General features: G+C 34.3%; 1 protein-coding gene across 5 annotated transcripts in view; it reads right to left on the minus strand.

Moving 5' to 3' along the window:
• The window catches only part of LOC146527625 (adenylate cyclase type 1-like), a 74,017-nt gene that overhangs the window by 39,306 nt on the left and 6,891 nt on the right, over positions 1–27,820 (minus strand). For all 5 annotated transcript variants that reach the window (XM_085204871.1, XM_085204870.1, XM_085204869.1 and 2 more), the window contains exons 2-5: positions 17,876–18,138; positions 17,362–17,694; positions 8,520–8,669; positions 7,775–7,893 (exon numbers count right to left, since the gene is read on the minus strand). In XM_085204871.1, coding sequence (XP_085060997.1) covers positions 7,775–7,893; positions 8,520–8,669; positions 17,362–17,694; positions 17,876–18,091 — 818 coding nt within the window. In that variant the 5' untranslated portion in view covers positions 18,092–18,138. The remainder of the gene's footprint in view (positions 1–7,774; positions 7,894–8,519; positions 8,670–17,361; positions 17,695–17,875; positions 18,139–27,820) is intronic.

Consider the following 27,820-nt stretch of genomic DNA (forward strand, 5'->3'; position numbering starts at 1 on the left):
CACACTCTTGTGCTGCTGCGCTACGACGGCCTGTATGTGAGTGAGAAAAAGCGAAATTTTACGCGTTATCATAAAAAGACTACTGTCAATGAATTTTAAACACTTTTAACTACAATAGTGGGACAGACGGCGGAAGAAATATTGTTTTAATTTGTTCAATTGAGTTCAACAGAGACAGATATATTAAGTAGAAAGCACCATTTGTCTTGATGTAGTAGAATGCTAACAATACTAAATATGATAGTTCGATTAAAGTGGCTAGTTTATTCATTTTACGTTATTGTAAATTAATTCTATTATGAGGCGGACCGGCACAGCGTCTAACCGGTGGTTGTGGATTCGAACCTAACTCAGAGAATGAATTATTTTAATTTTCTGGCTCTGGTAAAATAGCACGAAATATGTTTACACGGACGATATCCTAAGAAGTATGCTATTTCATACTAATTAATACAAAAATAAGATTTAAAATTCATTGTTCTTGTAGCTTCGTATGTAACATCTACATCATTTGTTGAATAGAAGCTTATGCAGTAGATAAAAGATATTGTTTCTATAAATATTCACATACCTTTTATCTTTTTCTGAAAATAACTCATAAAATGTCACAGTCGTAAACTCATATTTTTTTCAGTAGAAGAATATTTGTAAAACAAGGTTTGGTAAGAAGCCAAAGAAACGACTCACGAACACTCCCGCTGGGAAATTTTATTCTAATCGCTTCAAACAAATTTTCCATAAATAACCCAATTAAGCCAAAGAAATGCAGCCTAGTACTTTCATGAAAGTTGTCCGCCAATCCCTTAAATCGCAATTTAAATCATCAAGTTTTCCTTCATCTAATCGATATTGTTTCTTTTGTTTAATTAATTTGCAAAGAAGTAAAACTACATATTATATAAAACGTACAAAAATATATATAAATAATCTTAGAACGTCGAAATTTAATTTCACATTCACATGTCTCCTACCCCCTTGAAGCTTCAGACGTTGGCCGTGGGTGTTGACATGTCAGTTTGTCGTGTATAATAATCTAATGACGCTCAAGGTTAATCTACTAAAATAACAACGTTAACAGAATTGAAAAGAATTTCTCTTCTTTTTATGATATTAAAACGACAAAGTAATGTTAAATGATATCTAGCTTTCTTGTTATTAAATACACACGAAAGACATAGGTAAGACGTACGGTTTTGGTACGAATATTTATAATTAATTTAATTTTAATAATAACTGACATGGCTATAGTTGTCTTTATTTATGTCGCACTGTAGATTATACAAATACTTTATTGTAATTTTAAATTGCGGTAAAGAAATATTTAATCACAATATCGTACACAAATCGTAAAAAATATTTATAGAAAAATAAATTAAAAGAGAATCTCTAAAAATTGACAAGACTTTCTTGCAAATCTTCGATTCTATGGACGCCGACACCGGATACGGCGGCAGGGCTCTAGCGCCGTGATCGCGATCATACAGCCACTATAGACTAGAGCTTCCACGAGGTCTCAGTGGGCAAAAGATATTGAAGATGTTATCACTAAGTTTCACGGTGCACGAAGATTAAAGTATACACTCTCATATCTAATGAGTTTACATACAGTATTGACTTTACCAGATCAATAAACAAAAGATTACAGGAGAATTGATATCTTTTTTTTTTTTTATAGAAAAAGGACAAGGCAAACGAACGTTCGGGTCACCTGATGGTGATCACCACCACCCACGACCCCGTGCAACACCAGAGGAGCTACAGGTGCGTTGCCGGTCTTTGAGGTGGTAATTGGTGGTGGTGTCTACATTCTATATACGAATTTATGTCTAAAAAGAAATAATTTTCGGAAAAAATAGTTAATCATATAGTGAAGAAACTGTAAATTGCTTGAAGGTTATCATGTATATTTAATTAAATAACATATAAAAACATCAAATGAGTACGACATTTTAATACATACGCGGTTTAAGGCTCTATTAACTAGAGATGATAAATAGCTTTATGACATTTGACATTTGTCAGCTGAATAATTGATACAGTACATATTGTTGAAGTTAGTGAAAGTTATGAGATGCATCATTTAATTAAACAGAAGTTAGGACGTTCCCAGAGTTAGAGGCAACAAAGACAGAAACTATGGAGGAAACTTCGAATATTAATGTACTCTACAAAGGATGTGCGCACTTGAGCTGTCTACTGACTGCAAGTCTGAGCAAGTGCTTTATATTAAATGAAAGAAAAGAAATAAAAACATTTATTCGCTCTGGTGTCGAGGCAAATCGCGGCGTTCAGTTCTGCCACTCAACACTTAATACCTCCAAAATTCGGCAGAAAGTGGGGAACACTAGGTTCCCTCTGCGTACCCTGCTGTGTGCGGGATACAGCGTGAAGCTGAAAGAAAAGAAAAAACTTGGAAAGGCAAAATTACATTTCCGACACGAGTCACAGTCGATTGGCGGCGATCGAGACGAGCAATAAACGCTATATAAGCTTAGTTATTAAAACACCAATCAGACATAAAAGATTTCCTTTACTTCTAAAACACTTCAATGTGTTTCAAGAATAATATTGGTAAATTATTAGAGTGCATTCCACATGATGACGTATTGTAACTGTAAATAGTTAATATTAGCTCGAGACAAAGCAACGAGTAAATATCCTGAGTCTAAATACGCTCGGCGATTCATCCGATTAACTTTGAGAACTGGTGACTGGCTACGCTAATTCAATTGAATCACATTCGTTGTAACGTCATGTTATTATTTTGTTCGTCATATTTAGATTTATTAACCTCATAGTTAAATACCTTGTAGTATAACGTGTGCATAAATAAATTAAATAGAAATAAAAAATACGTAAAAGTTTGAGAAACAAATTTTTTTTCTTTACATTTTGTCACCTGCCATAATGAATCAGGTATAAATATTTTAGTCCTTATATAGAGGTTTTAGTATTTATATTGACTTTGTCAAGCAATGTATAAAATTTTACTAAAAGGAAAAGAATAAAATACCAAAATCTGAATGGTGATAGTTCAAAAGTTAGCGAGAGATTATAAAACATTTTTTTCTATTTATTTCTCTATCATTACTTCTTGTACTATTTATATGTGTTAGTTGCTAATGCTAATTTTACGAAGATATTAAAAAGTATTATAATATTATAAATATTTATATGAATATTATTATTTTTATGCTAGAATTATATAATGATAAAATGATTGTGAGAATGGCTGTTCATCGCATTTCCATCACAAAATAAATTACGTACATTAAACGAAATATTGATGGCAATCATCGGCAGTTAACTTCATTACATTGAAATTCACATACTTACTTATTACATGTAGGTACTACTGGTTAAATCATCTTTGTTTATTTTACCTCTTTCAGATGTAAAGTACTAAAATAACTGTAGTTTTTTATTGTATGGTCACTATAAAAAAGTCTAGTATTTAAAATGTATGTATATTATCAAACTTTTTAATAAGTTAGCTTCGTGCTTACTGAACTATTCATCTGTAGAAATATATAACCTTTATTTATTATCTTATGTGCTAAGAGAATCAATTGGAACAATGGTACATCGTAGCCTTTTTTTGCATACGATCATAGCCTTTATGTTCTTTTTTTATAATAAAGTGCACATTGCAAGAAAAGAGTCAAAAGCAAAGATACATACATTTCCTTTGCAGATTTTTATATAATATTTTAATCGATATTTTGCTGTTTATTTAATTTTGACGGTAAATATAAGAAAATATATTTAACATCTCAAACGCCTGTATTTATACTTTGATTGCTGTTTTGTTATTTTGTTTTTTCGCGCGTCTCCATTTTCGAAGATTAAAACGTTTCTTACCAAAATAAACGCAATTAGACCAATAGATATTGAAAAATATATTATTAGCTAATAAAATAACTTTGCACATTTTTTTTCCTAAACTCTAAATGCCCAATTTTCTTTTCGTAGAAAATCTCTACTTTTAGAATCTCATCCATATTTTTATTTATCTCATAGTTGTATATAAATTACCGAGTAAATTAAAAAAAACACCATTGACGCATATGTTACTCTTGTATTATTTGTACAAATATCTTGGCAAGTCACCCATTTCTATATATTACGTGGTATTAATATTTTGATCAACAAGTATATTCGTAATATTATTGTAATTATATCGACGGAAAAAATAAACGCCTTTGTTATATACAAAAGATATCTAAGAAAGTTAAATAATCATCGCGGATGTTCTAATGACTTTTAAGTAAGTAATTAGTAAACGATAAGAATGTACGCGACGCCTGGCAGGCACGTGGTGATTTTAAACTACAAATACATCTTTCTAGGAGATCATTGACTGTAAAGAAATGGCGAAGTAAATAATAATAGATACAAATATATATTTTTCTATTATAAGAAATATTTTACAGAAAAAATTACACATTTATCGCCCTTTCACCCTCTAGAAATTTTCTCCGTTTGTAATTTTTAGGCAAGACCTTCGCTCTTTTTATTGGTTGATACATAAAAGGAAAAGAATAAACCACGTCCCGTCAGTAACAATTAAAGTTTTTGTATTATGAATTATTTTTTTAAAATAACACTAAGTTTTAAACAGTCGTTTCAAATTGTTGAGTAAGGACCTACTTGTACCTCTCTATCGACATCCTACATTTTAATAGAAACGATCCCCTCATTAATAGATAGATAAGAAATAATTGAGTAAATAAAAACTTTTACCATGTGAACTGCAATTTCTTTTTGTTGCTATGAACAGACCTTAGTTATGGAAGTCAGATAACATACAGCTATTTCCGCCCGTATACGTTACGGATAGATAAGTTTAGTGTTTACAAGCAATTTTAAGGATATATATATATACTAGTGGGCCCGGACGCGGCTACGCCCGCGAAAATATAAGCCTAAATCATTAAAATAAGTTAAAAAATAATAATAAGTGGAGATTTATTATTAGAAAAAATATCTGAGTAACCGAAATGAACAAACCAAAGAAGTAAAAGTAACTAAAGGAAATTCTTAATATTAGAAAAAAAAACCTAAAGTTTGCTGTGCGCGCGTACTAAACATTTTTCTATATTAAAAAATTATTAATTTGTGCGAACAATATTAAATAAAATCTCAAATGATTAAAATTACGATATTTTAAGTGTATAACATCGGTATAGATAACCAAACTGAGATAAATTAATTATAAGCAGCAAATAATTACATAAAAAATAATAGTAATTCGAAAATCTATAAAAATTAACAAAATCATCAAAGTCATCCGCCCGTTCGCGTCGGTCATACTCATATTATGCCGCCCGAAGGCTAGGTCATTTGGAATCAGTCACATCTTAATTATTTATTAGAATGTTATACAGTAAATTATAATTTCCATCTAGATGAAATGCTAAAAGTGACTATTATATTTATTTTCATAAGGATGAATATCAAATTGTTTTTGTTAATGATTTGTATAAAGAGATTTGTATAAATCTATATCGGCGTGCACCATGTATGCATTAAGCAAACTCACTGTGGGTGACGTTTTCTTAAAACAGCAAACTTTGCAAGCTGTTGCTTAGCAACGCGTAGCGACGATTGTTATTAACATGGCGGAATAAATTCCTTGTCAAATTAATTATTTTAATATATTGGTATATAACGAAAATATTACAAATATGAGAAAAAAAAGTATCCTATGTTCATCCCGGGACCCTCAAGTATATCTATATGAGTATTTTATCACAATTAAATTAGCGGTTTGGCCCTGATTGCGGAAAAGACAGACAGACAGACAGACAGACAGACAGACAGACAGACAGACAGACAGACAGACAGACAGACAGACAGACAGACAGACAGACAGACAGACAGACAGACAGACAGACAGACAGACAGACAGACAGACAGAGTTACTTTCGAATTTATAATATAGGTATGGATATTTTAAGATTATATATAATACAATCCAGAGGTTGTGGGTTCGATTCTCGCTGTAGGAAATAAAATATTCAATATTTTCATTTCTTTCTTTCTGGTGTTGAGGCGATTTCCACCACTCAACGTCAACATGCAAGGCCTCCAGAATTCGGCGGAAACTGAGAAGCGGAGTGTTTTAACACTAGGCTTCCTCTGCCTACCCGTGTACATGCGGAATAAAAAAATATATAAAACAATCTATCAAAAACGACAGCATAAGTGGAATGTATGAAGCAAAAAAAGCAATAAACAGGTCATGACCGTATGAAAAATAGCAATATGTCACGATGACATCCAACTACACACAAATTAATCCATCAGACCGCCGAGACGCCACACGCCAAGCTGGCGATACAGTAAATTAAGCTGAATTTGTTTTGCTATATTAATTACAAACAATTATTTTCTTGTATGCCTAACTATTATTATTTTTGTCGGTAAACTTGATAACTATTTATTCAAAAAGTAAGTAAGGTACCTAGTGTTATGACACTCCATTCTCCACTTTCTGCCGAATTTTTCGGGCTTTGTGTGTTGATTGTCGGAACTGAACAACGGCCTTAGTGTCTAAGCGGAAAAATGAAAATATTAATAAATAATAACTCATTTCCTCGAGTGGAAATCGAACCCATAACCGTCGCGTTACAGTCACACTCCAGTGCCCCTGGGCCACGAAGGCCCCAAAAAGAGCTTTAAAAATTTAACAATTTTGTACTATACGAGTAGGTATATTTCCAAGTACCTACAGTGATTACTACTAGCAGTTTCTAGTTATTACTAAAGCGATGTGAATTATTATTTTATTGCTGACCACTTTCAATAGACTTTTGAAAAAAAAGGTCTATAATATAACCTTGTCACATTAGCGCTATGACTTCTATATGGTCGGGACTCTGAATTGACCATTCTCCACAGAGCTGAAATAATATTATTCTTCGTGAATTATTCAAGAATTCTTTGAATATAAAGTGACGCAATTTAAACTTTATAAATATTTAGAAGCATCTCCAATATACTGATGCGGTTGCAACAGAACATCAATATCGACCAGAGCGTGGCGTTTAGCGTCTCTGTAAAGATTAATCAATAATGAAGGGAGATTATTGAGTCGAGAGGAGTCATTTCTAGTTCAATTTGGAGGCAGGCCAAAACCGCAATGTCCAGATAAGATACATCGCCAACCACAAGTAATTTAGCGTAGTTGGCAATATCGTTATATCTGTGTAAATATTATGTATTATGTTAATTTTACAATCGTTTCTCTGTCTCTGTGCGGACAATAGAATAGTTAAATACATATTACTAATAAACTGATATTCCTAAAGAGACCGTTATGGCGCAGCGGCACAAGGGTGTGACTGTAACACGACGGATGTGGGTTCGATCTCCACTCGAGGAAGTGAAATATTTATTTACGTTTATATTTCCATTTCTACGCTCTGGTGTTGGAGGCAAAGCGCGGCGTTGAGTTCTGCCACTCACCACGCAATGCCTCCAGAATCCGGCAGAGAGTGGCGAACGAAGTGTCTTAACACTAGGTTCCCTCTGCCTATCCTGCTGTGTGCGGGATACAGCGTGAAGCTGATTTATTTTATTTGATATTCACAAATTTTCTAATTTATGTTATATATATGTTATACAACAGTATAAGATTTTAAATATTTTCATAGTATATAAACTATATTGATGTAAGAGACGTACAGTTCTAAATAAACTCTGAAGGTAAAACCAAAAAGCTTCATATAAATCTCCGAATGACAGGCCAAAGAGACCAGAGCTAACTCACCTGACTTGTTCATGTTTTTGAATATATATCTTGTGAAACTGTCCTTCGACGGGCGATATTATGTCGTTTTTCATCTCCATGGCGACGTGTTGAGGAAGCACGGATAACAGTAATCGCTCCTGTTGACAGTGTAAGAAATAAGAACAAATAAATTACATCAAATAAATTAGAATATATTGCCATTGTTTAATTACATCTTTTATTTACTACGCCTTATTTATATGGCAACATTTAACAATACTCTATACTATATATTAACAATTTAAATTGGTAGTGGAAATATATTTAACGATTTATTTCTTGTTTTCAGTAATAACAATAGCCTATTTTGTACTGTAGGCCTGACTTGTTCCGACGAAGTAAATATTTACACGGAATGGAATACGAGTTCAAATAAACGTGGTCTGGGTGAACTGTTGTATACATACATCTTCACTTCAAATAGCGTCGTTAGTGTAGACGATTAGTTTTCCTTTGTATTTGCTTTTAGTGTATTGAAAGATGTAATTTTTACTGTTGAACATTATAACATCAGTTTATAATCTAACCGCACTGACACCTATTTAAATAAGTAAAAAAGATATTTCATTATTAACTTTCCGAATATACCTCGATTTTAGTTAGTTTCAGTTCACAATTGCTTTTTAAATAGGATAAAATAAATTTTACATGTAATCGGGTTTATTAATATTTGTTTTAAATACCTATATATAATATAAGTGTATAAAATAATACAAGCGCTTACCAATTTTTCGTTTTCATCTTCCATGTCGAGTCTCGCAGCGATACAGTTCCGCGTGTCGAGGAAAGCGCGCCTTTGAGCAGTCTCCATGAGTGAATGCATGAGCGCACCCACGATGTTAACACATAGGAACACGACCACATTGCCCAGCATCTAGTAACAAGCATTGGTTAGATTAATAAAAAATATAATACGCTCAAATTAGCTAAGTTAGATATTTTCAAAATAACAATAGTAAAGAAATAAAGTAAACTTATGTATATATATTTTAGATACCCAGCACAATATAATTACATGAATATAAATAATACGTAAATTGCATAAGAATTCGTATTAAATGTATGTAGTATTATTATGTTTTTATGTTGCACATGATTCGTGAAATAAAACGACATATCCGCTCCGACCTACATGCGAGTATCTCTCCTCATCTCTCCACCTACTATTTATTATAAGAATAATAATATTCTTATTGCTTCATCAGAGTCAAGTAAAAAGTACAGTAACAGCCATATTAATCGTTAAAAGTATCGCTGAGTTGAAAAAAAAAATAGTTTTTTTTTTAAGTTTAAAGTGGCAGCGTCTGTATTATAAATGTTATATTAGAAACAGGGACACGAGAGTAAATCTACTCAGCATGTCGTGGTCATCGAATATGAATAATTCACGATTATACGTCAACGTCAACTTTGTTCCCAAATAAAAGCTCGTAAAAATTCAGAACGCAATATGTACTTGTGAAATAAGAAACAAATTAAAATTCAATATCTACAATACAACTGAGCGAAAAATAAAAACTATAGCCAATCCATTGATATATATTTTCATATTACATACCTAAAGAATAAATTAAATTGAAATAAATATTAGATCTCCTCCAATTTCTATATACGTGGCGTAAGTAATATTACAAACATTGACAACATACAGAAATATTTTAATATTTTTAAGTATTTACCTTTGAAAAGAACTCTTTACGAACACTTCTTTGAAAAGCATGTAGGGGACGCACGGCACAGTTCTCGAGTGTTTGCATTGCGTTAAAAACAAAATAGCTATGAAATCAGCGCACCCTACGCCTGAAAACTCGTTACTGAAATTAGGCACGAATCGTTCGGTTTAAACTCATTAAATAAAATTACCCTTTATTTGACAATCGACCCTTTGGTAGCCACAAAAATTGGAGAATTTAATGCGAAAGACTGATTAAATAAGTATAATTTGGGAGTTATTTAGACGTCACTCTAAAACGTGCGCCGTGTTCATATATGTATCTACAAACATGCTAATTTTTATACATAATATGTATGTACGTATGTATTGATTATATACAAAATACTTATATAAATTTCTTTAATGGCCAACAACTTGATTGTTAAAGATATTTTAAAATTAACGTGGAACTGTAAATACCTAATAGTTGTTCATACAAAGGAAGAACAAAGTAAATAACTGTAAACACCTACAGTCCAGTAGAACGTGCCTAGGTCGTAACTGTAACACTTACAGGCTTAATTGGAATGACCTTTTACTGCACATGAGCAACAATAGAGTCCCCAAATATTTCGACAGATTCCACAATATTCAGAGAATTACACGTTTATACATCGTGATCAGAAGATGAAGACTATAGATAAATAGGGACCTGTATCGAATTTAAAGGTATATTAGAGTATCAATTTCACGCTGTATCCCGCACGGAACTGAGTAGGCAGAAGGAACCTGAATGTATAAGACACTCTGTTACCCATTTTCCGCCAAATTCAGTTGGTGGATAAGCCGCATAAGACAATTATTGATCCCAGACGAAGAATGTACTGGTCATAATGATGATTGACGATGGTTAGGATTTTATCGATTAAGCCGTCGAGCAATGAATCAGATTCTTCAAACAAAACTTAGTGCTAAAAATAACCCTTGGATAAATAATAATTCTAAAATTTTATCACCAAACAAAGCTTATATTACAAACAGCTATACCGTGACATTATCTAAGTATATGCTATAGCAGTGAAGCGTGCAATTTGACGGGATGTGAATAGATCCTGTCGCACTAAAGGTTTCGACGGCTCACTGAACATTAGCGCCCCTTCGACTTCCTCTCGGCCCTTGCAAAATATCTTTGACCTATTAAGCACTAACTAATTCTATTTTAAAACTTTATATTTTTTTTATATTTTTCTTTTTTGAGATAAAAAATCCTACTGGCTGTATGAAATGTTCCACTTACAAGCAAAACCTACTGAACAGGTTTAGATGAAACTTTACATTACAATACACAAATGCTACAATTTATATAAATATTTAAAATAAGTTTGGACCGCTAGTATTATATAAATCTTATCAAATGCCAAATGTTAAAAGTAAGAATATTATTACATCTTAAATATAGGACTGCTCGTTCCATTTGATTGATAGCTCCGATCCAAATCTCATTTAAAAGCGAACGATCATAACTAATTAGGCACTTCTCCGAACGTATGTAGTCAGTTATCGTAATGTTCGAACTACAATATTGGAGATAAGAAAGCTACACTTGTCAAACTACTTTTATAATATATTAAATGGTAAATGGGGAGCGAGACGTGTTTATTAGCTTGTATCTGTTCGGCCTGTCGCTTTCTGATAGCTTGATTACACAAACTGATAGACAAATGTTTTATAAAAAAAAACCTTATCAATTAGTAACAGTCAAGTTAGTCGTGGTGCAGGAGCTCAAAATGATTGTAAACGGAACAGGTTGTGGCTTGAATGCCCACTGGAGGAAATTAAATATTTAATATTTTAATTTCTTGGGTCTGGTGTCGAAGCAAAGCGCGGCGTTGAGTTTCGCGACTCACCATGTCTCCAGAATTCGACAGAAAATGGGTTTTTACACTAGATTCTCTCTCCCTACCCTGATGTGTACGGGGTACAGCGTGACGCTATAAAAAAGTTAGCTTTAAATATTTATTCTATCTACCAATTGCTATATGTTTAAGAATAAAACATATTACAAAAGATACATTTATAAAGAATACAAGTGAACCGATAATAGCAGCTCTGAAAGCTCCTACATCTATTCCAAGCATTCACCATCCAATTTCCGTAGCGAACACTTTTCAATATATTCAAATCTGAATATAAGTCTTTTTATATTACTTTCCTTAAGTATAGAAGCTAGTGGATAATTCAAATAGTACCTATGTGATAGAAAATTGATTTGAAAAATAGTTCATAAGTTATATAATTTAATAGTGTTTCATCTATATATATAAAATCGAAAGGTCACTCACTCATCACGAAATCTCAGAAACTACATGTGCTAGGAATCTCAAATTTTGCATAGGAGTTATTTATAGGACGTAGGTGCTCGCTAAGACGGGAATTTGCAATATTCGACTTCTAAGGGGTTGTTTTTGGGGTTGAAAATTTGTATGAAACTTCGTTACTACAAATGCTAGGAGTCTCAAATTTTGCATGGTCGTCACTTATAGGACGTAGGTACTCATGGAGACAGAAATTAATAATAACGTAGTTCACGTAGGCGAAGCCGCGGGCGGGCCGCTAGTTGCAATATATATTTTATATAAGTACTAGTAAACATTAGCTATTTAATCAGCTGAAACCAATGGTGCTTTACTTCAAGCAAAACTCTTGTAACGATTTGGTTTTCCTGTTTAGTATTAAAGGACCCTATATACTGCACCTTTTCTACCATTCTTAGGGAGTTAAGACTTCGTAAGCTTTCTGTAAATTGTAAATGCAACAAAATAATTGAATTATAAAAAAGCTCCATAATCTTAATAATTTCATTCCTTCGCTCTGGCACCAAAGCAAAAACACGGCGTTGAGTTTCGCCACTCAACATGCAATGCCTCGAAAATTCCACGTTTCGTGAGTAACAGAGTGTCTTAACACTAGGTTCCCTCTGTCCACGTGCGTTACAGCGTGAAGCTGATAATAATCTTTGTCGATGAACCATCCTAAAGTTTCAAATAAAACAAAATATTGTTCTTTCGCTTCCTTCCATTGTGATATTGTCTTTATAAAGCGTGCCAGCTTTGACCTTCACAGAATTACTAGAGTGTAAATAATGTGAAACAGTGAATAAATTTCATGCATAATATTATATATAGGGTGATGTTGTTATGGAAATCTAAAATGAAGTCGTACGAGTGATGCAATGATTAAAGATAAAATATATAGGAAAATAGAAATAGAAAACGATATTATTATATAAAATAAAAATGTTTAATAGTATTTAAAATTTTCATACCAATCGCAACTAAAATACGTATTCATTGGTGGAGGAATAGGCGATTTAATTACTTTATATAAATAATATTATAATATATGTATCACTATATATCTATAAGCGTTTTCACCAGATATATTATAGATATTCTGGTGATATCTGAACTTAATTAATAAACTTAAAAAATTATTACCGGTAATTAATATTGCTTTGATAAAATACATTAAAATATTTTTTTTGCATTTATTCAGTAAAAAAAAACTTAATTGGCTTAACGAAGTGCTAAATTCCTGGGATCAATTAAACGCACTCCGTCGTGTTGTTGTTGATGAGCGATTAGCCTAATTTGTCGCACACACATTCATGTGTTCATCGCTGATGGAGTACAACATGTCACAAATTAACTTCTTTTCATCAGTTTCACACAGATGGAGAGGCTCATTCCTCGCCAAATTCTGGAGGCATTGCTTGTTGACAAATTAACTATTTCTTTTTATAATAAGTATAGGCATATTACTAAAACAGTACAGGTATTAGGTAGGTACAATTTAGGTCTTCCAGCAGTTGGGTACCATAAATCATAATCCATCAAGATTTGACTGCACAGTTCGGTTTAATGTCGAAAATGTTGTCAAAGCTATAAAATTGACGCCAGTCGCCTGTTATATCGATCGTAAAGGAAGCCTTCCCTTCCATTACAGTAAGTGGATTACGATTCTGTGCTATTGAATTTTCAAAGTACATATTAGCAGAAAAATTAACAAAAAATACCTGATTAGTAGTTCTTACTTAAATTTCAATATTGTGGGTTCGATTTTAGCTTAAAAAATCCTGTATTACATAGTCATTAAGTAATATGCGTATGTAGATAATACCTGTATTTTTTCTCTAGAACGTCTTCGAAAAAAAAAGTGACGCATCATTAAAAATTGTTTGTAGTTTCAAAGAAATCTATAAATATCCTAAAATTGTAAAAGTAATCAATTATGAATATAAAATACATATATCTAGGGGTCTTTATACAAGTAACACTAACAGATGGTAAAAATATATCTTTTGTTATTTTTGACCGTTTGTTTTTCGCTTTTCACGCAAAAAGTACTGGACGGGTTTTAATTATTCTTTTCGGATTGATCCTCGGAAATATATAGGCCATAATTTATTTCGAATACCTTATATGAAACACTAGCAGCCCGTTACTCTAACGGCATTAAGAATATTGGGAAAATTGGTCTCTGGGTCCAGAATAAGAGAAAGACCGAAAATGAGATGGACAGATATCATTAAGAGAGACATGAACGCCTGCAACGTTTCCTAATTAGTAAATGATAAAAATTTTATGATTTACTAATTCCTCTTCGCAACTTTTTACTAAGTACGTGGGGTTTAGGTGGTTTAGTTTAATCTTCCGTCGTTAAACTCAACTAAATTATTTTAAATTATATTTTTTTAGCTTTACACTGCATTCCGCATATAGTAAGAGTAGGCAGAGGGAACCTAGTGTTAAGATACTCCGTTCGCAGTGAAGTGAAGATACTTCCGTTCTCCACTTTTCGCCGCATTCGCAAAGACTTAATTGCGGAACTTGTGTCGTTACCAAAAAGAGACTAATGAAAATATTAAATGTTTTATTCCCCGAGTGGGAATCGAATCCACAAACGTCGCGTTGCCTAACGACGACGCCTCAAATATATTTTTTTAATTTTTTTATAATAAAGCTTAATATTGCATAAAGTAATTCTACACAAGACATTATTCTAGTACAATTGGTTGGTTTACTTATTAAATTATTATAGACTGCAAACCGTTAAGAAAAACGAGGTTTCTGTTCAAATCGACGAGAATCGGAGGTCGACCGAGCGAAACATTTATTAGGGGGCGATGGGTCTGGCTGGATTCCATAAATCACTGCCGGATCACAAACCACTTATCTGACTATAAGAACTTTTATTAATTGGATTGATGCTATAATACTTCTATATTCACTAATGATTCACAAATAATGACGGACACCGCCTCTCAAACTTTATAGTGTAAATAAAAATCGAGATAATGTGAATTTTATAAATTGATAGGAACACATATATTTTATTTGTGTTTTAAGTTTTAAATGTATTATAATAATAAAAAAGTAAAAAAGAAATTTTAAGTTAAACGGTTTTATATTGCAGATAAATGTACTAAAAGCTAAAAAATAATTTCATAGAAATTATGATTACTAAAATTTAATCGTGGGGCACGTCCAATATCTACAATTGAAAGACATAGCGTGAGACTTCACCCACCTAGTGGTAAGTAGCAAGTGTCCCCACGATTTTATTTTAGTAATCATAATTTCTATGAAATTATTTTTTAGCTTTTAGTACATTTATCTGCAATATAAAACCGTTTAACTTAAACATTTTTTTTTACTTTTTTATTTTTAAGTTTTTAGTTTTTATTTCTCATGCTATTCAATTCGTTGAAATGAGGCTCGATGTCTCATTATTGCAAGGTTAATGGAGAATGTTACGAACGACCCCCCCAGAGGTCCAATAGAGGGACAAGGCTATGTACAACAAGATGTGCCTGAATCTTGAGGGGAAAACGCTAACGACATATCATTTTTATCCACCTAGTGCCATACAGTTCTCGGCGCGCTTTTACCTTTTACCTTGGGTGGTACCCCTAGCGACGTATCATTTTTAGGCACCCTATAGCCACACAGTCCTCGACAGGATACCAGATCTTGACTTAGGTGGGAGATTCATATTGTAATTGTGTATAGTATACTGTATTATACTTACCAAGCCCTTTATTTTGATACCCACATTGATGGGATTGAAAACTACATTATCCGCCATTTTGTAGCAGTGGCCATCTTTGATTTTGATTTTGTATAGTGCACTGAATTCTACTTGACAAGCCCTTTCATTTGATACCCATATTGATGGGATCGAAAAAACTAACTTGTCCGCCATCTTGTAGCGGCGGCCATCTTGGATTTTGATTTTGTATAGTCCACTGAATTCTGCTTGACAAGCCCTTTCATTTGATACCCGTATTGATAGGATTGAAAAAAACTAACTTGTCCGCCATCTTATAGTGGCGGCCATCTTGGATTTTGATTTTGTATAGTCCACTGAATTCTACTTGACAAGCCCTTTCATTTGATATCTATATTGATGGGATTGAAAAAAACTAAGTTGTCCGCCATCTTGTAGCGGCGGCCATCTTGGATTCACAATAATATTGAATATGGATAATTGTATTGTCACCAGAATCAAAGGCGTATACCAAATTTCAGATCAATCGGTTAACGGGAAGAGGGTTAAATTTCAATTACTAAATTTGACCCAAACAAACAAACAAACGGGGTGAGCTAAATAAAACCGTTTAATAATTAATAGATAATACAAAGTAATTGCATGTTTTGATAGCAGCAGAAATAGCGCATTTAATTCTCAGTTCGTAACTTGCTTTAATATTCCACTTCGGCAGATAATTTCAAGATAACTAAATATCTAAATAGTAAGTAATTCATTGGTGGATATATTAATCGGATTCGGCACGCGGCTCCGATTTACACGAAACAGATGTTGCCACCAAACTAAGAGATGTTATTCGATATACGTACTGTTTGAATTTACTGTTAATAAAATATAATATAAAAAATATTGAACCGACTTCAAAAAAGGAGATTATCACTATGACATTTATCTAATGGGATGTCTATGAAGGTTACTAAGCACGTATACGAAAATTTATAACTGTATCGGTCGACCGCCTCCGCCAATGCCTCCCCCCCACTCATTCCTACGCCTATGGATTAATATGGATTCCTTAACAATAAAGATTTAATAAACAACCGTCGATGGAAATAAAGAATAGATAGAAAAACGTTTCTCTAAAACATCTTACTTTGATTTCTGGATACCTAATCACAATGCGAACACACGGTGCGAAGGTCGTTTTTTATTGTTCCTACTAGTAAAATCAACTTTATATGCCAGCATTTACGTTCGTAAAGAGTGATGGGCTTTTAATGCTCTACCTAAACCAGAAGGACCATTTATATTTATATTAAGTACAAAAAAATTAAATGTAACGTTAGATAGTAAAAAAATAATTTCCATAACTCAAGGACCTAGCGATATCCTGTCAATATAAGGAAGGCGTAAAGTGAGATTTTAAGTGTCATTGGTCTACCGTCGTTCTCGCACATACTTAATACGATAAATTTGCATATTGACTACGTTAACAATTCCACACCCAATATGACACATAGATATTCGAAGGTGGATTCGCATTTTGTTCCTGGAATAATGTTACCACCGTTAACTATATAGGTAATTTTCTTGTTAGTAAATGCTATTAAACGAAATTACGTTTCGCTGACAACAATTACTTTTGTGCGCTCATATTTTAATTATCACAGTCTGTTTCAGAGGTTTTTAATGACATTATGATGTTGTTTACGTTTTACTTTAACTTTAGCTCAATTAACTTTTTACTATAATATCTAATAATAAAAAATATAATAAAAAATATATATAATATAATTTATACATCTATAATTTTAAATTCAAACAAACCATATTCATTAAATTAAAAAACAAAAATACTAACCTGTTGCCATACATAGTACGGAAAGCGTGGTGCTACGAGCGCTGCCGCAACTGTATGGGCTATGGGCAGTAGAAGTCCGAAAGCAGCTGCTACAGGTGCGCCCACTGGCAAAAGGGCGTAGGCTGCGAAAACCGCCCACACTACGTGAGCAGCGCCCTCCGCTGCAGCGCCGGGACTCCAAGCTGGCAGCGTGGCGGCCAGGGCGGTGCCGCCACCGGCCAACGCCAGCCAGCAGGCCCGCGGCAGACGCCTCTCAGGCGCCACGCCGCTAGCCCGCCCGCACCACCATGCGAGACCACCGCAAAGTATGGCGTGCGCACTGAGCACGCCCACCTGTTTAATATTTTTTTTGTATTAATTAATATTCATTTCTTAATAACATTTAACAATTAGACATGAACTTTTATTGTCATTCGGAATTTGTACCACTAATTAATAAAAATTATAATTAGAAACTAATTCAATGTTTGATTGCCCTTAATCCGACATTGACAAAACACGTCTCTTGTGTTACCTGCGGCGCTCTACGCCATCCTCGCGTCGCGTCGACGGCAGCGAGTGAGGCGGCGAGGACAGCCCACAGCGCCAACGCGGAGCCCACCGAGGTGCGCTGCAGCTTGCACGCGTACCGCGCGTACAGCTCCTCCAGCTCGGCGGACTCGAAGCGGCGGCGCGCGAGGAGCCGGGCCACGGGCCCGCGCGCCGACATCGCCTTCACCGCGTGGTCCATGCTCCTCACCTCGCCTGCGCTCCTTCGTGCACCGCTGACCGCTTCATCTAATTACAAATAAGATTTAAATACATAGATACTATAAAACAAAGTCAGACGGTTTATCTTAATCTACGAGTATTTTATATTTCCGGTATTTTTTTTCTGTAACTATGCAACAGATCGTGATGAGATTCTCATAATAACAAAGATAACTTTTTACGAGAAGGTATAAATAAAACTAACTTAAAGCTACCGACTCGACATCAATGTATTTAATTTAATTCTAAGCTTGTAGTAGTGCTTACAAATCTCATAATTAAAAGAGATCATGGTTCTTTATTTAATACGAAGTTACCAGCAAAAGAATCTATATCTATATCATAATCGGGAATTACATTTGCATTGCACACTGCACAGCCTCCGACTGTTAACAGGATGGTTGTGGATACAGTTCCCACTCCAAGCAATTATTTTCTAGTAGTGGGTTAGTGAGTCAGTTATAAAATGCCAGTTTTTAAACTCTATTTATATCATTAACTATTTCAGATTAATTAATAAAATTTTGTATACTTGACAGCTAGGGCTGGCTAGGCTTTAATAAATATGCCAAATTTCACGCAGCCATATGAATTAAATAATTTACGAGTTGTGAAGAGGTCCATGTAGCTCGAACTGGTTCGTGTAATTTTAAACACGGCGGGGTCAGTTTTTACTTGGCTGGATACGCTGCCGCATTACAATGTATAGGTAATTTAGCTATTAGCTAGCTTTCCAAAGTATTTATGTAAATGTGGCTAAACATTTATAGCAACTGGTTAACTTTTCTTCTAAAGAATAACTTTACGGCTCAAAAGACCTAAATACTAAATGTGCAAAATAACAAACCAACTAGTATATAGGTATACTGAAAAACCAAAGATTATTAAAAGCTCTTTGTTTTTTTTTGTTTTAAGGACTTTGAACTCCGGTCAAAAATTATTATTTATAACTGACGTCACAAAGAACTAAATTGTAAAATTCAAGAGTATTTGTATGGAACTTATGAATTGAATATTTATTTTTTATTTTTTATAGTGCTTTATTAGAAGCTTAGTAACTAATTGAGGCATTTTTCACAATTTATTTAATTAGCTTCACTTCTGAGCTTTCCCCATTCTAAATTCTGTGTACTTATTAAGTTGTATTAGTATTTATTATTAGTAATATATGTGACTGAATGACGTAAAATGACAAAAAAATCATTAAGTTGAATAATGTTTTACATTTCAGATATATACTTTAGTTCGAAAAACAAATACTCGCTGCACAAAAATGACACAGACCACAATAATTAATTATGTTGCATAACATTTTATTGGATTTTTCCTTATTATTCAATAATAATATTTTTTCATAATAAAAAGTATTTACCATAATTTATTAATTATTGATATTTTATCATGCAAAGGTAACAAACAATAAGCTATAAATATTAATAACTATAGCCATATACATAAATTATTCAATTACATAAACTATGTAGAGGTTTTAAAATGTTATCTATGGAATAAATTACCACTTCAAATTAAAACACAGAATAAATGTTTTATTACTGAATAATTTAATAGTACAATGGCAGAGATTCGAGGGAGTTCGCCTTCGTGTGCTGTGGCGTAACCAACCTGCTAAGAACATCCCAACTGGATCACGGAAATCGTGTAAAGGGATATCGTGGCCCAGTGAAATATAAATTGATTGTAAACGTGATGCTTGTGGGTTCGATTCCTACTCGAGGGATTGAATTTTTTTCACTTCCTCGTTCTGGTAAAATATGAACTTAAGATGCGGCACTAAGCACTCAATGTCTCGATTCTGAAGGAAAGCGGAGAACATCAAGGCCCGTCTGCATAAGCCGCTATGAGATCGATTTTGAGATGCCGTTTTCATTCTTAGATATATACTTATCAAGATCGATCTCAGACTTGAGAGCGGTTTATAAATACAGGCTTGTTATAGGTAAGCGGGATACATTGGTAAACTAAAAAAAATAACTGTGGTTGCAAGGCTACTGTAATATAAAAATCATTCTACTTGCTCTTTGTGAATTTAAAACTACGACGGGGCATTTGTGCAGTTGTTTGTATGTTAAACGTACCGCAGGACCGTTTCAAACCGCATTCGCATTCGCTCTGTGCCACTATAAAAAAATATTCACAATGGTTTTAAACTAAACAAACCTATTGAGTTGTCCAAGTTTATAAGCATATATATGCATATCTATATGTAAAGGTTTACTTTTTTTATTATTCAGACCTAAAATATAAAATTATCTTATCTATATATAATGTAAATACATTATGTACCAGTCAGGCCCGTATTTATAAACGTTGTTGTTAATCCGACAGGTTGTGGGTTCGATCCCCACTCGAGAAAATGAATTATTTAATATTTTATTTTTTTATCTCTGGTAATGGCGTGAAAAATGCAATAACTCCGGAATTTGATGGAAAGTGGGGAACGGAAATATCTTAAGTCTTAACATTAGGTTCCCATGAGCCCTCTGCTTACCCTGTTATGTGCGCTATATAGCGTGAAGCTAAAAAAATAAAATAATAATTGTAAGACAATTGTCAGTGTGAGGGTATTTTACAGAAAATAAAATAATAATACCCACATAATTATTTATAAAAGAGGAAGGGAACGGCTATAAAAAGTGACGTTTTTGAAGGATTGAGGCAGTACGTCGTTATTCTGCCTGTCGTAAGGTGTAAAATTGTGACAGTGTTCAAGTATTTAAAATCAGTGTCATTGTTGGAACTATGCGTTTTAAAACGTGTATAAGTGTAAAGTGTTATATAGAAACAGTGTTAGAAGTGTGTATATGTAAAAGAGGAACAGTAAATTATGGTTATTTAAGTATTTTCTTATACTTACCACCTGACATTTTTACAAATGTCAGAAGTGGGATCCAACACCTAAAGATAACTGGTGTTGTTACTACGCCCAAAGCAGACCAACCGGCGCACGACGTTCAACGCGGTACGTCTGCAACGGTGATCGTAGACAGAATAGACGCGGAGATAATAAGCGGAAGCGATCACAGCAACCGGAATAACCAAAGTTGTAGTCAAAATCATAGTTATAGTCGCCATCCAAGTAGGAGAAGGTACAGTCGAAATCGCAGAAAACGTGAACGTGAGGAACAGGGACGTCTCAGCAGGCGTAGGTGCGTGGTAGCAGGCGTGCCCGTAGTAGTGTTCAACAAAGCAACAGCGACCATGTTTATAAGCCGAAGCGTGAACAGTAAGTTTGCCGCTAGCGTGACAGCCGTGCAGATGACTCTTCTAAAGAAGACAATGAAAATCGTCTTCCTTGAAGTAAGCATCGTTATGAAGGTACGAGCATTTTATTAATAGTAACAGTAATATTAATCAAGTAGAAGTGCAGAAGCCGCACAATATGGTAACAAAATTCTAATAAGATATTAAGATTCAAAGTCAAAGTAGTCGCTATAATTAAAGTCTCCTTTATAACAAATCTAACAGTGTGCTAAATCTTTTAGTTTACTTGGTTAAAGTCTGTAGAAAAGTGAATCGCGTAAATGAAGTGAAAATGTAATAAAAAAAAAAGTAATACAATTAACAGTGACGTGGTCTCAGTAAACGGCATTGTTTTAAATTCTTTCATTAAACTAGGAAGAACTTTAAGTGAAATAAAAGGTCAGTAGTATATTAAGTAAAATAAGGATAAAACGGAGCCTTCGATAGGTTTTGATAACTCGACAGTTACACCCGTAGATAGTTATGATATTTAAATTATTATTAATAGCATTTTTGCAATAACGGAAGTGCTTAGTGTCTAATGAATATTTACTTAGGTTATGCTGTTACAGAACAAACATTTATAATGTTTATGACTTACGATACTTTTAAAATAATAGCTAAATAAAATTATAATACCCGCAGTATTATCATTTAGTAGAATTGAACAAAAAAAGTCTTATTAAGTCAAAGCATCAAACAACGGTTTATCAATGGTTAGTGTATAGCAATGGTAGATTGTGCCTAGTTTCGGTTAGGTAAATTGTACCAGTTTCATGTAGACAGATTGTCCCAGTTTCATGTGGACAGGTTGTCCCCAGTTTCGGTTAGGTAGATTGTACCAGTTTCATGTGGGCAGATTGCCCCAGCTTCATGTGGGCAGATTGCCCCAGTTCATGTGGGCAGATTGCCTCAGTTCATGTGGGCAGATTGCCTCAGTTCCAGGTTAACAAATTGCCGCAAAGCTGATCATCTACCAACTTGGGCCAAGTAGACGCGCAGGTAGCTGCCGCGTGCTACCTTAAGCAGACCATCAATGATGACAGCATCACCTTTGACCCCGTGAGGTGCCTAGCAGACTTCTGCCGCCACGTTTCACGGAGGATTCTAATCTTCGCTGGCTCGCAGCCAGTGGGAGTCGAGGAGCAGCACTGTGAGGAGGGACTGATTGCCGCAAAGCTGATCACCTACCAACTTGGGCCAAGTAGACGCGCAGGTAGCTGCTGCGAGCTACCTCGAGCAGACCATCAACGGTGACAACATCATCTTTGACTCCGTAAGGTGCCTAGCAGGCTTCTGCCGCCACGTTTCACGGAGGATTCTAATCTTCGCTGGCTCGCAGCCAGTGGGAGTCGAGGAGGAGCACTGTGAGGAGGGACATATTGCCGCAGGTTCAGGTTGGCAAATTGCCGCAGGTGAAGGTGAACAGATTTCCGCAGGTTAAGGTTAGTAGATTTTTGCAGGTTTAGGTGAGCAGATTGCCACAGATTAAAATGGGCAGATTGCTGCAGCTTAAAATGGGCTGATTGCCGCAGTTTAAAATGGGCTGATGGCCGCAAGTAAAGGTGGACAGTTTTCCGCAGGTTAAGGTGAGTAGATTTTGCAGGTTTAGTTGGGCAGATTGCCACTGATTAAAATGGGCAGATTGCCGCAGCTTAAAATGGGCAGATTGTCACAGCTTAAAACGGGCAGATTGTCGCAGTTTAATATGGGCATATTGCCGCAGGTTAAGGTTAGCAGATTACTCTAGGTTCAGGTGGGCAGATTGACCCAGGTTACGTAGGTAAAAATTGGCCCTAGTTTAACATGGCAGATTGCCTTTAAATATTGTTTGTGAAAGCTGTAAATTATTTTTGTAAGAGACATTGTTACAGTCAATTATGTAAGAGTTATGAACCATAGTTATTCTCTTTTTGTTTTGTTTTTTTGGAAACACGAGGTCGTGTTTCGGTGCAGGACGGCCGAACTGTAAGACAATTGTCAGTGTGAGGGTATTTTACAGAAAATAAAATAATAATACCCACATAATTATTTATAAAAGAGGAAGGGAACGGCTATAAAAAGTGACGTTTTTGAAGGATTGAGGCAGTACGTCGTTATTCTGCCTGTCGTAAGGTGTAAAATTGTGACAGTGTTCAAGTATTTAAAATCAGTGTCATTGTTGGAACTATGCGTTTTAAAACGTGTATAAGTGTAAAGTGTTATATAGAAACAGTGTTAGAAGTGTGTATATGTAAAAGAGGAACAGTAAATTATGGTTATTTAAGTATTTTCTTATACTTACCACCTGACATTTTTACATAATACATAAATGACTAACGTAGACAACGTGTAAGCTCATTACTGGATAAAACGTGTACAGACACTCGTGACCTAGGGAGCTCAGCATAAATGTACGATTTCATTTTTATTCGAAGAAAAACCTAAAACTAGGTCATATCTACACTTCTATAGGTATAAGAACTTTTCTGAAATTATTAATTTTTATAGATGAAAGGCATTAAATAAAGCAGTTTAGTTTAATGAGATAATCACCCAGTATATTATAATAGTTTTTATTTAAATTTGCGTTAATTTAACCCTGTTTTATTTAAAATAACACATGTATTAAATAAATTAAATTTAATATTGTCAATTTTTGTTTGTTAATCCAAAAAAATAATTAAAGAATTTAAAAGCTTTGACAGACATATAATTACAAGACAAAATAATTATCAAGAACGTCTATACCTTCCTTATATGTATAAACATTTAAATTTTCTAAAAATAGGTCGAAACGATCTCTGAATTTAACTTAATTGCATTTCTAGACGGGAACTCGAAGTTTATGAAGTATGAACTAAGCAATTCGTTCATCGCGATGTTTAGTTGCAAATCGTAGGCGCTGGTGGGGTGGTGGGGTACACTGAGGGGGGGAGAGGGGGTCACGGTCGTCGGGTCAATAAACTCGGCAGGCATCGCGGCAGACGAATGGAACTCGGTACGCAAAGCGCCGCGGCGCTCGTCGCGCCCACTGCACTACTATGAAAAAATCAGCTTTTCATAACAACCGTAGAAACAAATAACTTTTAACATCTATTAACAGGATATTGACTCTTAAAGTTTTTAATATACCATTTACACACAAACAAAACCATAATTAACATAGGTAATATTTAATTTCTTATTTACTAAATAAATTAGAACAAAAATAAGATTATAACAACAATATTAAGTTGTAAACAGCACGAGAAAATAAAAAAAAACATTGCAACGACAACAACAACAATCCTATTACTATGATCGAATTAATGAAGCACTAGAAACAATTGCATCCGCAACTCTTTGTAATGCAATCAATTCAATTGTCATCGTCATAATAATTAATGGATCGATTCCGGACGACAGCTGAGAACACAACATGCGAGATATATTCATCGACAGATAATTGTGACAGGTCATAATTATAACATAATATGTAGCGTAAGAGCAGCGTAACATAAGAAGAGTAATAAGGAACCTTAGTCTCTTGCCTCTCAGACACATCGTTCGCCTAAATCTCAAAACAGGGTGGACAAAGGAACCTAGCGTTAAGACACTCCGTACCGCATTTTTCGCCAAATTTTGCGTGTTGAGTTGCGAAACTTAACGCCACACTTTGCCTCGTTACCAGAGCGACAAAATAAAAATATGAATATTTCATTTCCTCTAGTGGAAAACGAACCCACTACCACTTTAGAGTGGTAATGTTAATATTAGTATTTAATTTAATTTAATTTTAATTAAATTTAATTTTAATTTAATTTATTAGTTAACATTAGTATTTAAATTTACATCTGCGTAAATCAAACTCTCCAATCCATCTAATATCTTCACTTCCGTTTTTGTTATGGATCCAAAACCTTTCGTATAACCAAAATATACATTTTTATTGTCAGTTTAAACTCAGCTCGTGAAAATAAATACCTCTCCGCCATTTCAATAAATACGCCGTATAAAAGTTGTTTTATTAAATATAAAAGTGGTCGCACAAGAAACATATCAAAATATGTAATCTATTTTTATGAAAATTAACAACTTTCCACGAAGTAAAAGTAAATACGGGGCTTGCTCAAAGATCTGTCAACATGCAGCGGGCAGCCGGCGAAGGCGAAAATAGACTGTCACCTCGAAATATGAAATGGCTAGCTATTTAAAACTCGTCCATACCTTACATATTATGTTAAAAGTACACGTATTTACTAAAATAATATATTACAATACATACAATACAATACATACACGAGAGTTGCCCAGGTGTACAAAATGTCACTGTAAACGCGACTGATTGTGGGTTCGATCCCCACTAGATGGCACTCGAGGAGATGAAATATTTATTTAAATTTATACTTCCATTTCTTCCGCCACTCAACACGCAATGCCTCCAGAATTCGGCAGAAAGTGGGGAACGCAGTGTCTAAACACTAGGTTCCCTGTGCCTACCCTGATGTGTGTGGGATACAGCGTGAAGCTGATTTATTTTATAATGAGTCTTTCTATTTTCATTTAACTAGCATCAAGAGAAAATGTTCGAAATGAAAAGAACTTTCAAAAAGCTTCATTGTCATCGTAAGAGAAATAATTTGTACGCCTACTATTTTCAAAACAAGAAGAAGGCAGGCTCATATGACATTGGTAATGATTGTGTAAGCCGTGTTCGTGTTAAGAATGGAGCAATAAAAATAAAAAAAAACAGGTTCAAAAGTTGTGTAATAAAACAGATATGTTCGTGAAGAACACAGAAAATTACAAAAGGATTAAACGGTTATGTTTCGCGAGTTACATTCGTGAATTTGGAACATATTTTTTAGGCTGTAGTAGTTCTGGGGCACAAGGGTGTGACTTTAATGCGACGGTTGTGGGTTCGACCCCACTCGGGGGAACGAATTATTATTTATAAATATTTCCATTTCTTTTGCTCTGGCACCAAGGCAAAAACCCGTCCTTGATCTCCGCCTCTCAACACGCAATGTCTGGAAAATTTAGGTGGAAAGTGGAGAACGGAGTATCTCAATACTAATAGGTTCCCTCTGCCCACCCTGCTGTGTATTTAAATTCTAAGCCAGCACTAGACATAAATTTAAGAAGCTTTAAGACTTTTCAGCAAATTAACGTCTATGCGCACATTAAGTACCGAAAGGCCCCTGAAAAGAACTACTACAAGATGACATTGTGAATGTGAAGTTTACACACGTCAACCTATTGACCTATTTTCATTTAACACAAAAACCTTCCTCTAATTACAAGAAGTCTTTTCAAATTCACGTTTTAATTTAATGTTCAAAAGCGCGGGCAGCTCGAATAAATATAAAAAGCGCGAATTGACGAAAAATACTAGTATATCACAACATGACAGTGTCATTTATTTCCTACTGCTAAGGAAGGGTAATAATATAGGCGTTTTTAGGGATCCGTACTCTTTTTTTAAAAAAAGAACTCTTATAACATCACTTTATTGTCTGTCTGTCAAGAGAGCCTTTATCTCAGGAACGCTTGGAGATATCAGGTTGAAATTCATATCATATACTCAGATCTACGACCCCATGATTTTCTGATAAAAAATATACTTCTATATTTACTTAGAAAAAAGATATGGCCGTTTATATCGCAAACAAAACGTTTATTTTGACAATATAAATGGAATCAAAACTAATAGGGTATTTCCGGTTGACCTAAAATTATGAAATTTAACAAATAACAGATATTTTTTAAAACAACGAAGACCTCCATTGCCCCAATAAACTTATAAGAAGTATATATACATGTGGTCATAAACTGAAAAATATAAAAACTACTTCAAACAATATAAAATAAGTAATCGCCAAGGACACCCCTTAATATGCTGATAATATTGGCGTTGCCCCTTTTATGCCTGTCACGCTAATGTTTTGTTTGGACTCAAGTCAAAACGGTACGGAAGTGTGGTCGCGGCCAAGGGCGGCTATTCCCAAACGATCAAATAACGGCTTACCCAACGATCAATTGTTATTTTGTATATTTGTAGTAATAAACACTAAATACATGAATTAAAATCGAAAACCCTGCGTCGAGGTGCTCATCCTCCACCGGTCACTCAACTCGAATGCCTGGAAAAAATCGGCGAAACTGGGGAACGGAATGTCTTAACACTGATAAATAAATAAAAGAATATGTATGACAAATTCAGAGTAAAATTTCTCTCCGCATTTCGTCTTTTCATATATGTACCTACGTCCTATTTTAAGTGGTTGGTTGTCGATATGAGTTGATATTTCAACAAAAAAACGGCGCGGGTTTTGCTACCAACCATGTAATAACTTTTTTAAAGCACTTTTTAGCGTCACAATGTACCTAGTACCTATGTAGGTAGAGAATTGTAGAGGCATTACGTGTTAAATGATGGAGCTCAACGCTACGTTTGCCCTGACGACAGAGTAAAAAAAATTAAGCA

The sequence above is a fragment of the Heliconius melpomene genome, chromosome 20 (assembly GCF_056956725.1).
Source record: "Heliconius melpomene rosina isolate 202511_hmr_F chromosome 20, ASM5695672v1, whole genome shotgun sequence".
Lineage (NCBI taxonomy): Eukaryota > Metazoa > Arthropoda > Insecta > Lepidoptera > Nymphalidae > Heliconius > Heliconius melpomene.